This window comes from Cuculus canorus, chromosome 5, assembly GCF_017976375.1.
Source record: "Cuculus canorus isolate bCucCan1 chromosome 5, bCucCan1.pri, whole genome shotgun sequence".
Classification (NCBI taxonomy): Eukaryota; Metazoa; Chordata; class Aves; order Cuculiformes; family Cuculidae; genus Cuculus; species Cuculus canorus.
The window spans coordinates 56,512,669-56,528,731 of NC_071405.1; the positions used below are offsets into that span (position 1 = coordinate 56,512,669).

Below are 16,063 nucleotides of genomic sequence, written 5' to 3' on the forward strand. Positions count from 1 at the left end.
CTGTTGTCCAAAACTGGATTCACCTCAAAAATTTACATCTCAGTCTTCACAAATCAGGATTTGCTCCAGAAGCACTTAAGCCTCATCTGTGTTCAGAACATCTCCGTGAGTAAGTGGCTAAGGGAACTCATAAATGAGATGTTCCTCCATTTCCTTTGATCTGGTAAGCCCTCCTAGAGCACAATCATTGTGAATAAACACAAAAATAAAAGAATAGTTACTACTTTCCCTACTTCACCAAGTCATATAGGACTGTCTGTGGCTGGCAGAAGGGATTAGAGGGCAAAACGCTGAATATCTTATAGTGAGGCTTTTCTGAAATCCTTGATATGGAATATCTGAGGATGACCTGCGCCAGAGGGAAAATAATTGCAGTTTTCTAGCAGCACCTAGGGCATTTGCATGGCAGGAAGATTCTGCATTCCAGGCACTATTCCAAAGCTGTTTATGAACTTGAAATTAAATGGTTACAGGATAAAAACGCGAAGTAATTCCCGAAGCACTCTCAGGCTCGAAGCCTTGCTCCAGAGATGGAAAGCTCTTGAACTGCTGGGTTAGAAACATACATCCTTTGTCAAAATTAAGCTTTATTATCATGTGAGGTGGAAAGTAGAGCAGCTTTAGCAGGCAGAGCTAAGAACAGCTGCACCTTGAGCAACCCCAGTTTTCCAGAGTCTGTTCCTTCATTAAAACATTGTTTTGTCACAAGGGTGGCAGTGATTCCTGATGGCCAGATGAGATGCAGTGACCAGACCCATCCTGTGGATTTCCCCTAGCAGGAGGCTTCACTTGCTATGAGAAACCCACTATAACAGCCCTGTGGCAGTCCCTCGGGCTTCATAGTTCAGTGTGTGCTAAATATGCTCCTGCACAGAGGGGCTACAGCCATGCTGGAAGCGACAAAACTGGCAAGGGCTCTGGGATGCTGCAAGTGGCCACCAGTGACCCAGATGTGTCCTCATCTAACCTGGGGAAAAAAGATGCTGCAAAGAGAGGTTACAGCCACCTTTTCAAGCACCCTGCCCCTCACAAACTCAGTGCTAAGCTCATTTCTGATTTGGGGACCCAGCTTAGGCTGGTGCCGTGTTACTGCCATTCACTGACACTATTTATTTTTAATAAAATCAAATTGAAACTGGGACAAGGGAAAAACTGAAGAGTTTTACAGAAATCTTGAGCTCTTCTCTCTCAGGACAAAGGATCTGTGCTCCAGAGACTCCCCCAAGCTCTTCAGCATAGGCTCAGCACTTAGACAAACTTCTGCACAAAAAGTTTAGAGTAAACAGAAATTATATTGTTAATGAGCATCAGGTGTTTGCAGCGGAAAATGGCTCCTCGACTTCGATATGGTAATTATTTTAAAGATCTATTTAGCATTTAGATTGCTTAGGGGTAAAAGAGCTTGGAGAAGCTGATTGCCTTGAAAAATGCTCGGGTATTAAGTGGGTCTCTGAACATTGCTTTCATCCACTCACACAGAAAGCAGGGGTGACATTTCAGCTTGAGATAACTACAAGGACTTTGACATCATTTGGTTGTCCTTGTCAACAGCATTATAATACGTAGCCTTGTTTAAAAAAATGCACACAACAAATCTCACACAATAGCGTTTAAGAGAGTTAAAATACAAGTGACTAAACGTGCTGCACTGAAGCCTTGAGAGGAGCCCTGCAAGAACAAGCCTGAACATTAGTACTCCATAATTTAACCCCTTTTGGAATGCTTTTAGACTTAGGAATGCTTTTAGACTTAGCTACATCTGTTGTATTTTTAATGCCCATTTTCGTCAACAAATATTTACGGCTGCAGCATCATCAGCTCTCACAGGCTGAGTGACTTAGACTGAATAAAACTCTTGAGGTGAAGGCTCCCATGGAAACCCCAGATATGGCAGAAGGTAAGAGAATTGCTGAGTGAGGGACCCACTCTCTGGTGGCAGCTGAGTATCTTAGCGCAGTCAGACTGCACTGTGTTAGCCTGCGCCGGTGAGCATAGTCTGGGGCACAGTTCAAAACTATTCAAGACTTGACAAAAGGACAAAGCAGCCTGCAAGCCTGATACACCAGCATGAGCAAATCCAGCAATTTGGAATCTCAAGTGTCTGCTATGTTTTGCTACTTTTCCTCAAAAATCTGAGAAATTACCTAGAAAGAATTACTTCTGCCTCAAAGAGGTCCCTCCACACCAAAGTTGCAGAAACACCATCTACTCACTTCCTGCCCTGCAGCACATGCAGCAGCACAGCAGTGCAGATGATATCATAAAGTTCAGTCAAACCTTCATCTACACAGCAGCTGTCCTTAAGCTGATTTTAACAGGGAGAAGTATCAGTGTATTTAAGCAGTATTGCAGATGAACAAACCGAGATAGGTAATGTGTTTCAAAGGGGAAGAGAGGTGATGCTACGCACCAAGGGAGGATCTGTACAGAGCATCCCCTGAGCAGTGCCAGGACAGAAGGCAGGTCTGCTGTAGCCATTACCTGCATTTCTCTCCCTCCTTGAAGCTATTTCAAGATTTAAATGTTATATTACTGGTTTGCCTCTGTATGTTGCTGAAGAAAAAACAAGCAAGATAACCACCAAGCTTCCCCCTAGCTCTCAGTCTCACCTGCCTCGGGCTGGTTCTGTACTGCTGCTTCTGCCACAAAAGCAGCAACTGCTGACCAGCAGCATTCTCCCAGCCACTCACATCATTTAAAGCCAATAGTATTAAAATTCACAACCAGAAATTTAATCCAAGCGGGAACAATTAATTAGATTGGGTCTGTTTCCCAAATCTGTCAAGTGTGTGCATTAAGGAATAACACCCCCCCACAACCCTGCAAAAAGAAGAGGAAAATGCAGCAGTGAGGAGAAATCCCACCATCTATTTCTACTAAGAAAAATGTTTCTGTCTTCTGTCTCCTCACCCATAAAGTCTGTTTTAAAACCAGAAAGGAGAAAAGCAGATGTAAGTGAAGATGATGGCAAATCACACAGAAATTAAATAGAGCAAGACTTTCACCATTGTCTTCCTGCTTGGCTGGAAAGGCAAGGTAGGACATGTAGGTGCACACACCAGCTGGAGGGTAGTTGCTGCTGTAGTCAGAACAGCAAGGAGATCACACAAGGGGAACAAAGTGTTTTGGTGCGTAAAAAAATTCACATAAACTGCGGTGAAACATAAAAAGATATCACCTCTTCAAATAAGCAGCTTTCTCTACTTTGTATGCAGCTGCTCCACTTCTTTGAAACCTTTGTGGGCATTTCCAAAATGCAGCTACACTGCAAGGTCAGCTCTGGTCACCCAGCCGCAGAAGGGAAGCCAACAGCAGACAGCAGCAGGTCTACAGGTTAAAACTGAATAACAATCGGAAGACCCCACTGCAGACCCACAGGGCAGTGATGCAACAGGGCACAAGGTGAAGCGGAATCTTGAGAGCTGGGGTGAAGCCTGTGAGAGCTCACAACGACCCTAGGAGCCAGCAGTCACCATGCTTACAGGGAGCTCAGGCTGCTACACAGAAGGCAATACTGAAATACACACAGCAGCTGAGACCCAAGACAGGAAGAAAGCAAAGAACGCCTGGGCTCTGACCACAAAATTCAGGGAGAAGAGCCTTTGGGGAAAGAAATTTAGACAGATCAGAAGGTGAGGAGGGCCCCATGCTGCTTTTTGGGTCAGTGACCCCATTTTGTTCAGTTCATGCTCACAACTTTGAGCATCCCCCTAGGCACCAGCCAGGTCATCACCCAGCAGACCACTGCGGCTGTTAACTGCCAAGCTCAGTCCCACTGCAGTCAGTGGTAAGCAGCGTTGCTGTACTTGTTTCCATGGAAATAAAACCCAGCAAAGCTGGTTTCCACCAAAAAACACATTAAAACACAAGTTTGTATCAAGGAGATTATTTTGTTATCTTTTCTCACATTCTTCCTTTTGCACCATGCAGTACAGACAAAGCTGGTTTTATTTTAGTTACTCAGATTTGTAAAGCACAAGTTGCATTGATATATCAAGCAAAAGCTGCTATTTCCATTTGGATGGGATGTTCCCTCACTCAAAAATAGTCAGGTTAGAACACTTACACAGTACCGCTTTCATCACAGAAATACTACTTCTTTCTGGCCTGGTTTTATTATGGTCAGTCACTGATGAGATTTAAACAGACTCAGGTCAGCTAAAAAAGCAAAAGACTGTCTTGAGAATGAAGAGACACGAGCTTGAGGACAAGGAATCATCACCACCCACAGATGCCTGCTAGCTAGGTGCCTTGCTGAGCCTCAAATACTGTGGCTGCCAAAGTAGGATAGTAAGCTTTCCCAATCTCACCTTAAAAATAGGAAAAAGAGAAAAAAACCTACCCTGCAACATCAGCGTGGAGGTGTTGAGGTTAAAATCAGGTCTAACTGCCTGTGAGTTCATCCCCAGAGCCTTTTACAAACTATGGTCAGCTGGGTCTGCCCTTACAGAAAGCAGCTGTGCTGGAGCCTCTGTCTTTGAAAGGAGACTGAGGGGAATCAGTGCTTCCCCATCCTCTTGGTAATGTGCCCGGTGTTTGAGTGTGGTGAGAACTTAATAACAAGGAAAAGAATTGGGGCTTTCTCTCTTGATGCTGCTTCTGTAGCAGGACATCAGTTGGGCTGTGTCCCTGGAGTCATGCTATGCACACCCTGTAGTGCCCTAGAAACCAGGAGATTCTCTGTAATGATGGCTGGGCAAACTTAGTCCTGTCTGAGAAAGTGAAATATTGATCTTCAGAAGAGCCAAATGATAGGGGAGGGGATAAGGGAAAGAAATGAGTGAGGGATGGGTTCCCCTCTGAGTATGATAGTGTCAGATATGCAGTGATCTGGCATATAAATGAGGTAGAGAATAGTTTGGAGTAGAAATAGTTTCATCAAAGGGGACTAGAACCAAGCATAGGCAAAATTATAGGGGAGTAATTTCTTTGAAGGAGGTTAAAAACACAGAAGTACCACATCCACGGTAGTTGTGTAGTTGGGTCAAAGAAATTCGGTACGTGCTTTCTTGTGAAAAGCAAATCAAGCGTTGTTTGGATTCGTTTTGTTTGGGTTTTTTAAAATACTCAAATAGTTCATTTCAGAACTAACAAAGCAGATTATTTTCTTAGAAACAAAGATGTTGTCTAGTATACGTTCAGTAAGAGAGTTAGGTGCTAGGAGATCTTTCAGCAGTCTGTTAAAAGGGCTTTAATTGCTACAGAGACCTTTGGTAGGCTTAGCAGGGAATAGGCAGGCTGACAGCCTAAGGAAAAGATCAAGGAGGGAGATACAGAAAGAATTAGTTTCCCCCCACCCCTAGCTATTTATTTCAGAATGTAAAAGCCTTAAATTAACTGCTCTTAACTTAAGCCAGAAAGGACACTTCCCTGTCCAGCCAGCTGAGGAGGGCTTCTTTAGTCGTTTTCAACTGATATGCCATTGTATCCCACAAATCCTTCTGCCAGTTCTTCCAGTATCCCTCTAGAAGCAACCCAGGAATCCACGCAAAGAACTGTGGTAAGTCTGTCTAGGAACACAAACCTAGTGAGAAATGGAGGCAGGGACCAGGCAAGAAAGGATGAAGGCTCTTTTCCGGTGGGAAGTAAGGGAGAATAAGAACAGGCTGAAACACTTGTTTCAAAGTGGATTTTATTCCAGGCATTAAACAGATTCTGGCACATGCTTTCTTCAAGAAAAGGGAAAACAAATCTGGGCTTCACATAAATTACATCTGGCAAAGTGCAACTTACAACTGAGTGGGGAAAATAAACCTTTTGAAATTGATTTCTGTACAACAGTAGTTTCAGCTCCTCTTAAATAAACCCCTATTGGTTCGCAGCACACAAAATTACATTGGATGATCTGATAGAATAACAGCTTCTCAAACAGTACTACCAACGCAAATGCTCTGTCTTGACAGTCTAGAGAGCTGTTTAAAGTAAACAGGAAAACAAGGGCGAGCAGCTGCTTGTTCCGACTGTTCAAAAAACAAATAACTGGACTAAATTTGAGGGCTCTGGCAGCTGGCTTTCAAAAACCCCACTGGAATCCTGTTCCAAAACATGGCACTGTGTGGACCTTGGGGAAAAAAAGCACAGATAACATTGCTCATCCTTCCCTTCAGCGCAAGGAAAATGGAAAGTATGCCAATTATGAGTTGGACAAGGAGAACTTTAGTTTGCCCATACTGGAAAGCACCCTCTTATAATACACCTCCTTTTCAGCAATTGCAAAAATCCATTGGAAACCAATGTCTCCCAGAAGGTCATGTGGGGGTTTGTCTACATTGGGCCTACAGGAAGGTACGGGTGAGCAGTGCTTCAGTGGTGGGGAAGTGACCTCTGGAGAACACATCCAAAATCAGGTAGAGTTAGAGCACGGATTGCTCCTAGCTCCAGGGGCAATTTAAGTTATTGACATCTAGCATATGCCCATCTTTTCCCTTTTCTCCTCCAGGCTGGGACACCTGAAGAAGGAGAGTGTCCAATGTTCAGCTGCCCCAGCGCACAGCCCCAGATGGACACCAGTCCACGCTCTGCCAGGTGGTAAGCCACAGGAAGAGAGGCACAAATCAACGTGGCTAGTCCAGGTACCCCTGCTCCGGGAACAGTTGGTAACCTTTAACTTCGGAGCCAAGCACAGTCAAAGGCAGTAGCCAGCGTGCTGACAAGAGCCCTTTGAAGCAAGGCTGGCCCAGAGCTTGGAGGCTGCATAAGCAGAGCCCCCGTGGTCTGCAGCAGTCAGGAGAATTGTTTGTAGAGAAGCTGGGTCCTCATCCCAGTACAGTTCTGAAGGAGGAACTGCAAGTACGCTGCACACACAGTGGGAGCACAAAGGAAGGAAGCAGTACCTGGTGGAGCAGCGAACATGCTGTTAGCTGCAGCCCTTAAGCTGCTGGAGAGTGAAATGAGGCAAGCTCAGATGATCTACTTAGGATGCATTTTTATGAAAATATGTAATCCTTTACACCTCATTGTATATAGAGTTTATATAACGTACCTCCTCAATGATCTTCTGTCTGTCTTTGCATCAATTTTTTTCAAGCCAGGTATGTGAAAACTACTGCCAAATGATGAGGTTCTGGAAGTAGCACCTCCTGCATATTCTCATTTGAAAAAAAACATTGCTAGTAGGATGGTGCATCCTCTGACAGGCCTCTCTGTCCTGCCCTCTTTCTCCTCCTAGGCTATTTTCTTTCCTTCTCTGCTCTTTCCTGTCCTCAGTGGTTCAGGCCCAAAGAATCTCTACACAGGGAAAGAGAAATCTCTATAGTTAGTGCCCCCATTCCCATACAGAAGTGTGACTGCACCATGTTGTAAGCTTAGAACCAAATGTAACTGCCTCCCAAGTTCTTAGTGCAGGCTGGTCATTCATGAGCTGATGTCAAAGTGAAGAGGGAAATAGGAAAAGACCTCCTGCGACATGACCAATTTTATTTTTTTAAATAAAAGAAACAAGAACAGAAAGCAAATAATCTAGTTCTCACAAGCCTTCTGAGCACATGCAACACATGAAGAACAGTATCTGTTCTTTTGTCAACTGTTTGGGCTAATACTAAGATAAGAAAAGAATTAAAAGAGATACAAACATGATCAAAAGCAGCCAGCTGTTCAGAATCCAAATGAACATCCTGTTTCTTCAACACCAGATCAGAAAGGATCCAGGCAAGTGATTGCTTACTGAAGCTGGCCCCACTGCCCAGTTCCCTTGTAGGCTCTTGGAGAGGAGGGTTGGTTTACAAAACCTAGCTCCAAGAGGAAAACTTAACAAATCTATTAGGAAAAGGTAAGGTGTGTTTTTTTTCATGTTTTTGTGTTGTTTTTTTTTAAATAGCTAAGCTTCCCCTGGCAGGTCTGAAAACCCACACTCTGGATTGGTAGGTGGGAGCGGGACTGGGATGCTACTTAAGGACACCAGTTTTCTTCAGTATTTCCAGAACACAAAGGAGCAATCTCTTGAAATAAGCCTGTACTGCGGCAGCATTTGTGCAGAGGGCCGTTTCAGCTTCACCAACTAACCTTCTCAAGGTGCCTACCAGGAGAGAAACTGGACATCGCAAGTGGTGCAGCCGTAGGCCTTTTCACCTCCTCTTTCTGAGAGAGAGGCAGAAAAGCAACTAGACAGAGAGGTTGGGTGGCTTGTTAGGCCAGGCTGTGTTCACAGAAGCCCTGCAGAGCCAGAGAGCTATCGAGAGGGCTATGCTCCTGTCTAGCCAACAGCAGGAAACCTGCTACGAGCTACGTGCTGCCCCTTCTGCCTCTCGCAGCAGGGAACTGGCACTGTCCCCACAGCTCTGTGCGTGGAGCAGCAGGCAGTGTCTGGTAGCACCAGGCAGAGCTGTCAGAGGGTGATACCCTGAACTCAAGTCCAGCTGGGCTGCCTGCAGGCTTGGATCACTCATGGAAAGCAGGACTGGCCTTCCACCTGTAAAAAACTTGAAGCAAGAATTCAACAGGGAATAGTCCCCAAAACAGTCCCTGGTTGTGCTGCTAAAACAGACTTTCCCTTTCCCAGCTCTTTTGTCAGCATTGTGCCAACCTCAGCCCATTTGGCTGCAGGGAAGCTACCGTGGTCAGAGGAAGGCCCACCACAAAGAGATTACACACGTGCCCTGAGGTTCTGCTAGTTCCTTCCCAGTTCTTGCACTCATCATGTGAGTCAGTCCTCACTGAGAGACACACATGCATGAATGATGCATGATGTTAGATCAAAAAGCCAAGGAATCCAAAGAGCTATCAATGTTTGTACAAGCATTGTCTAAGCTGTTGGACTGAAGGTCATGGACTCTGGATGCAGAGAAAGGAACAGACAGGGAGCGCTGCAAGGCAGTTCTGGTCACTCCAAGTACTGGGCTGGGTCATCCCCCCTCTCTGGGTGCAGCTGTGCACAGACATCAGCTACAAAGGAGAACTTAAGAAAACAGATAGGAAGATTTCAACAACTCCCCTCATCCCTCTCCTCACCCCCAGCTTCTTCTCTGAAAAGCTCAAAACCGCCAAGTGCTCCACTGAAATGGTAGTTTGCTGATCGACACAATGAAAACATTTAGGGTCAGACATACAAAACCATACCTCCCTTCCCAATCCCCCTCTGTTCCCAAAGTCTCATGCACAAAGAAACACAGAGATCTCTGTGCTACCATCACGTTGCTTGTAGCAGCTCCCACTGTTGGCCAGATACATCTGCTTGGCAAGGGTTGGTCACCACTCTCCCAGTCTGGTTTTCCAGGCAGAGACCGCTGACAAAGTGTTGAATGAAACTGCCTTTCATCTTCCACTTCTGTGAGAAGACAGGGAAGAAACATGCTTTTAATTCCATTACACCAGGGAACCATGCCTCCAAGCTGAAGGAGAGAAGTTGAGCATAAACCTCAAGTAAACTCCAGCAACCGAGGAAACTGAAAATGTGGGCATGGGCAGCATCTCCAAAGCACAGGGGTCCTGTATTAACAGTATCCAGAGTTTGAGTTTAGCTGAATTATAGGGCTAGATATTCAGAAACATCTAGAAGGCAAACAACACAAAAATCAGCAAGTAGCGACATTTTCAAAAACATATTCTATACAAACTTTCCCTGCCATTCTTTGTCCTGTATCTTTAGGCATCCAGATACTTGTCAAAAACCGAAACCCTTCTATAGTTTCTTTCCAATCCATAGAAAGCAAAGCATTGAAAGCCTACCTAGCATGGAAAGTAATCCATCCACAGAAAGCAAAAATCACACTTCTCACTGCTTAACTAGACTGCATCTCTCTCTCCTTTCCATCTACCCTCATCTCTTCTCTCATCAAATTCAAGATTTTTATCAGCACCACATTGAAAGCTCTTCATAGCTCTAAACACTTCTCAGCTGGCTCTTCCTCATAATCTTATCTGCCCTGCCAACGTTTCAGTTTCTAAGTGTCCATTTGATAGCTTCTCAGTACAGGTAGCAACGCTGTCCTCTGCATCTGCTCCCCTCAGAGCATACTCACAAGGTTCCACATGCAACCCCTTCCTGAAGGTCCACTTTGTTTGTTCTGCTTTCCATGAAACAAAACATATGTCCTAACCTTGAACAGCAAATTCTGCTGGGAAAGGGCTGTACCTTCCTTTCCTGCTAGAAAGAACTGAGACCATTGTGGCTGATAGTGAAGAGAAAAAAAAGTAGAAATGAGACTGTGGACCAGGGACCCCTCTTCCAGGTGAGGCTGCACCATTGCCCTCCAGCGGGGCTCAGATCAGCAGGTTATTGGATAGAGTACTCCAGGCTCCTAGGACTTTCCCATTACAAGAATTAGAATCTGCGTGCTGAGACAGTAAACAGTTTAGGAATATTATGAGGATGATTTGGCTAATCCATGAGCCTGATGAAGAAAAAAACCAGCTTGACAGCACTGAGGGACCTCAAGGCTGTTGCAGAAACAATATGCAAAGGGAATAAAAAAATTCCTGCAATATCCAGACAATGTCAAAACCTACTAACATTTTAATTCTTGGATAACACAGCAAACAGATTGCCACATGCTGTGTGGTCTAAAAGATCCAGTTATGTTCGCATATTGCTGGCAGCTCTCCTCCCAGTCTGTGTTCTGGTTATGATTCCTTGCAGGGCAGGGCAGTGGCAAAGCCCAGAGTCATCTGTTGCTCCTGTATCACACATTCCTTCAAGACTAAATACCAGAGAGAAGATCACTTTGCCAGCAGTGCTAGCCCTGACTGACAGGATATCGCTAAAGGAGAGCTGTTTGTGCTGCAGGAATAAGCTCTTTTTAATAGGCAAGAGGGCAGAGGAATGTAGTGATGTTGGAGAGGAAGATATAATGCAGTCTGTCCACTGCAATGCCCTCACCAGCTGCTGCAACCTTATGCCTACACAGGTCCCAGGAACCATCTGGCTTTCATCTGGCAGAAGTCTCCCTGCGAACATCTGACAAAGAGTTAATACCACAAAGCAGCAGCTGTAATGATGGAGTGGAAAGCAGCAGGTCTTCTCCCCTGGAAAGCAGCACGCTGTGCCTAGCTGGTGTAACCTTTGCACAACGGCCTCCCCACCACTGTTTCCCAGGGTCTCAGACACCTCAGTGAAGAGCCTCTTGACCTTCTGCAAAGCACATCTACTGTACAACAGGAAACTCTTTCTTGCCCTCCACCCTCTCCCTGCTTCTCTGCAGTTGTGAATCCCCAGCCTCCTCCTTTGCCTTCCTCTGTGCATGTGCTACAGCATGCCCACCAGCTGTCTGTCCCACATGCCCCTTGGCTCACCAGAAGACCCTGCTGTATAGGACTACGCTGTTATGTAATTTGAGATGGAGGACAAGTGCAATTGCCAAGAGACATTGGTTTTCTTCTCCCCTCCTAGTTGTTCAGGAGATCACTAGCACAACCGGGAGGCTCACTCATTATTCCTCCATATCAGAGGCCCGCTGTCACGTCATCTCTCCATGCTGAGCAGGTACCTTGATGTCTACAGGGAGAGTTTACAGCAACAGACACCAGCAAACAGCAGGACACCAGCAAACACTCACCAGAACACACTTTCTGCTGCTAGCAAACTACACTGAATCAATTAGCTTCTCAGGGAATCACACTACTGGAAAGCCCAGCATTTCAAGTCACCCTGGATCTCCATGTTCAAAAGAAAATAGTGCAAGAATGGGGAAGAGGGAGGTAAAACACTGAAAAGGTGACAGAGAGTTGAATATAAGGCTCACCGGAGCAGCAGGGAGGTGCCATGCATTATTATAGGGTACAGAAGTAAAAGCCAAAGCAGGGCTCCTCACGGAAGTGGTATTTTCAGAATGATGAATTCTACCCTTCCTGGACAGAAGCTGTGCTTTGCTGCACCGTGAGATATCAAAATGATTCCCCTGATTTCACCTGAACCTTTTGCAAGACTCCCCTGCCTGACTGCCAGAGCAGAAGATTACCAAGGACAGACCAATACCTACCCCTGCAGGGACACATCCGATTTCAGGCGCTTGAGGGGGGTGAGCATTAGGAATGGGTGGTGAGCATTAGGAACGGGTGGTAACAGGAGATAGGGGGCTCATCTCCCACCAGCAGCCACTTCAGAGCTGAGCAACTTAAGTCTAAACTAGTGCCCTTACGGGGGTGGAGGGGTCCAAGGTACAAACACCTTCTGTGAGGGCCCAGCTTTCTTCACAGACAACAAGGGGAGCCCGAACACCTATCTTTTAAATGACAGTGATGATGCCCATCTTAAGAAAAAACAAACAAGCAGAGCAGACATCTCCTGCACACACGGCAAAACATTACAGGGAGCCGAATCCTCTCCTACACCCAGATATTATGACTGGCTTGTACTTGCAAGGAAAGCTTTTGGTAGACAGAAGCATTGCACAACCTGAAAAATTTTGGCTTGAAAATCTTCCTTGGTCTCTCTTTCTTCTGTAGATGGAAATAATATAGTTTACTGGTCACAGCAGGTTTGGAGTGGAGATGAAAAAATAAAAATCTATATTTTCTCTGAAATATTGTGTCATGATCCTCTTCCCCAGTGTCAACAAAGAGTTTCCCCATTCTTTTCTAAGCTCCATCTTTATCACCTATAATTTTAAAGCAAATGAGGTAGCTGGATATAAGCACTCCATGCACAATCACTATGACAAAAGTCAGAAACAGCCAGTCCTCTTCAACCCAATATATACGAAAGCTGAAAGTGTTTACACTAGTGTAATTTTTCAGGGTAATGAAAAGTTTCATTTTAACCCCCAGTAACCCTGTCAGTGTAGAGGTTCTCTCAAGATCCTAACAACAGCCTTGTAACCCTGAAAATACAGTGGAGTTGGCCAAGCTCAGGAAACACAGCTGAGAAGACCAGATTTTCTTGATTAGGACTGAGACGCTTCAGACAGAAACGTAAGGAGTGCTGATAACTGGAATAGCCAAAGATGTTGCAAGTTGTAATTGACTGTATTATTCACAGAAACATTGTCAAGCTGAAGCTGGTGTTCAAGATGATGAACACTAAGTTTCAAATATATGAGCAGAGAATGATGGAAAAGCTCACGCCACCATCCAGCAAGAACTATCTCCTTTTGAGCACTTAAATTTGTAAAACTAAGAACCAGAACTGAGAGAAATTCTTGTCTCCTAGAAATTGCTTTCAAACTGTAGCATACTGCCAGTACTACTCTACCCACTTATTATCATGGAGACGCTGAGTCAGGTGCTTTCAGAACAGGGAGGTTCTCACTCCTTCTCTTTTCCAATAGCCTATATAAAGTTGCTTTTCTCTGCCCTTCAAGTAATATGATACGCTGAGAAGGAAGGTGAGAAAAAAATTCCCCAGTCACGTCTAAAGGCACACAGGACTTCAAATATTGTTTACCTCATAAGAAAACTTGGTGTCCTCATTTTCAGACTGGGGTCACACTCCCTCATCACATTTTAATGAAATATGACTGTTTAATAGGATTTCTCAGCATACTTCTTGTTCTGTTGGGAAATAATGTGCCAATGTTTCTCATTTTTATTCTCTTGTTTTAGTGTCTGACTCTCACTTTGCTTCTATCTGTCCTCACTATAATACAAATTAAAATGCCACTCTACCATCAGTTGGAGCCAAAACCAAAGCTAGAGGCAATAAATTACGGCGCATTCAACTAAAAAATGCTTTCTCCAAATAACATTATGGATAACATCCATCTGGTTTGAAATCTAGTTCTGATTATGCAGAAGAGCTCTTGGCTGGTCTGCTGCTAGCCGTGCCAGCTGTTGCTGTTGAATGATCAATGGGATCATAGCGCCTAATACAGTTTGATCCTGGTTCCTTTTAACCCAAGGGTGAATGGTCTGATAGAATAAAAAATCACCTAAATTTTGAGCATTGTCTCATACCCTCTTACTTTATAGTTCTAGACTTATTTTGTTGTAAGACTTCAGATACAGCTTATAATACTATAAAGCCTCTGCTACAGGGTTATATTTATGCTATATGGATTGTTGTTTGCATTCAAAAATAACAACAAAATTATCCGCCCCATGGACAAACTTAATGCACAAAAGCTGTGTAGCATGGGTACAGATTCACTATATTCTAAAGTAAATTTAGGAGCTGTATGGTGCTGTTGTAAGGATGTAACCAACCTCCTTTGGTGATGCTAAAAGCCAATGCCATTACATGCTCCATATTTTGTTAGAAATCTTGCTTTTGCATCACTCATCCATAGACATGAATTTCAGATCCAGAAAAGTACCTTCCACCACAGACCTCTGATAACAGTGACACCAAAGACGTTCAAAGCTGGGCTTTCATCATGCCACCATCTCTTCTTATGATATTCTATGTCTGGTGCACGTGGCCCAGGCTCACCTCCTCCCACTCGGTCTACCCACTCGTAGCTCTCACTTGCCGCCTCCACCTTTATGAGGTAGCTCAGCTTCCCTTCCTCCATTCCCACTCAACTCCTCTGACTGTTTAAGAAGGCCACTTGAACTGAGGAGTGGCTACATCCACGTGTAGTTTGAAAACGCCTCTCTCCCTGAGTACTCACATTTCGGGCTGTGAATACCCATGAGGAAACAGGCAAGTTGTAGGGCAGTTGGGGGATTTTGTTCCCTCTAGCTTTGCTCTTTCATTTTGCACTTTAAAGATCAGAGACAGCAGTGCATGTCTCCTTGAAACTCAACCTCCCAAATATCAGGAGCTGGGCTTGGGTGACACCTGAAGCAGGAGGTTCTGCAAGCTGCCAGCCTAGAAAGAATAAGACTCCTCTCTCTCTTGGCTCTCTGTTGCCAGAAAAGCACCTTGTCAGTCCAGACATACGCTCTCAGATGACCCCCATAAAGTTGTTAGCTTTTATGGGCAGAGACCTGGGACCTGGCAGAGAAAGAGTCTGTTCCCAAAGTAAGCAGAAAGCATTGCATTAGATGCAGATGGTCCCTCTAGAAAAGAGATGGAGGAAAGAGAATGGGATAGTTTGCAAAGATGACTGACTCGAGCTAATTAAATCCAATGTCAGTATTAACAACAATTACTGTTGTGTTTATGGGTGGAACATAACAACATAACAACATTCCCCAAGAACATAATAAACTTAGGCACTGCAAGTAGAACTGGCTTTTATAAGTAGAAATCTGAACTGGGAGTTTGGGACTTCAAAAAAATAAAAAAACCAAACCCAACATTTCAGCGCATTTCAACCCAAATTAGGTTAAAAATTCAAATGCACATCTCCCAGCTCATACCCACCTCATCTGTTCTGCTGCAAGGTGGTTTGGAACAGCAGCTGTGATTCAAATCACTTTCTAATTATTTGAAATGCTTAAACAAAATCCTTGCTTATAGTTAGTTGGCTAAATCATCTGCTAGGTTAAGTCTTTTATTTAAGTGCAGTTTGTTCACATAAGGAAATGGAAAACAACAGCTCACATCCTTAATCGTGTGCATCTCTTTAAAATGAGTCTGTATATAATCAACACACCAAGGCTCAATAAATCCTATTCCAGCAGCAGAATAAGCCTGCCTTGTGTTAGTGTGGATTAATCCCTCTGCTGGCTAGCAGGGCTTGCACTCCACCCGCCTTCAGGGAACCCTTGTCCTCCCCATAATAAGGGAGGAGAGGAAAGACAGCTGATTTTGGCAGCTGCTAGAGTGCTCTCTGCTGCCAGGGAGGAAAATGCTGCAAGGCACCTAAAGGGAAGCAAAGTGACCTAATTACACAGCAAGGGGGTGAGTGATTATCAACAAGAAAAAGGAGCAGGCAAGCACAGCCCACCTGGGATATCCTTGCAAGGCTAATCTGAACTCAAGAGTTTTCCAGTGTATTTATGGTGACAACTCTTTAAGACATTTCTGCATTAACCAGCCCTCCAGAGGAAAGTCTACACAGGCTTTCCATAAATGGGCAAGACTGGATTTCAGTGCTTTCTTTCAGGAAGAACTAAATTCAGAGATCCATATAGCACTATAAAGTAGGGACAAAAGACAATACTGCTGAAGACTGGTAGCAAGCTGAGCATCTCCTGCTTCTGGGCTACCAAAACAATAGATGTGTCATAAAACACAGAGCCAGCATGGCCTTAGATGACAGAAAATGTATTCTCTCTTAGTGTAGATGGAAGAACAGGACCTAGG

At 44.5% G+C, this 16,063-nt stretch overlaps 1 protein-coding gene across 1 annotated transcript in view; it reads right to left on the reverse strand.

The window, feature by feature from the left end:
- Positions 1–5,614: 5,614 nt before the first annotated feature.
- Positions 5,615–16,063, reverse strand: part of GALNT16 (polypeptide N-acetylgalactosaminyltransferase 16) — a 78,379-nt gene continuing 67,930 nt past the window's right edge. The window contains exon 15 of the mRNA XM_054068450.1: positions 5,615–9,262. Within this exon, the coding sequence (XP_053924425.1) occupies positions 9,125–9,262 (138 nt within the window). The 3' untranslated portion in view covers positions 5,615–9,124. The remainder of the gene's footprint in view (positions 9,263–16,063) is intronic.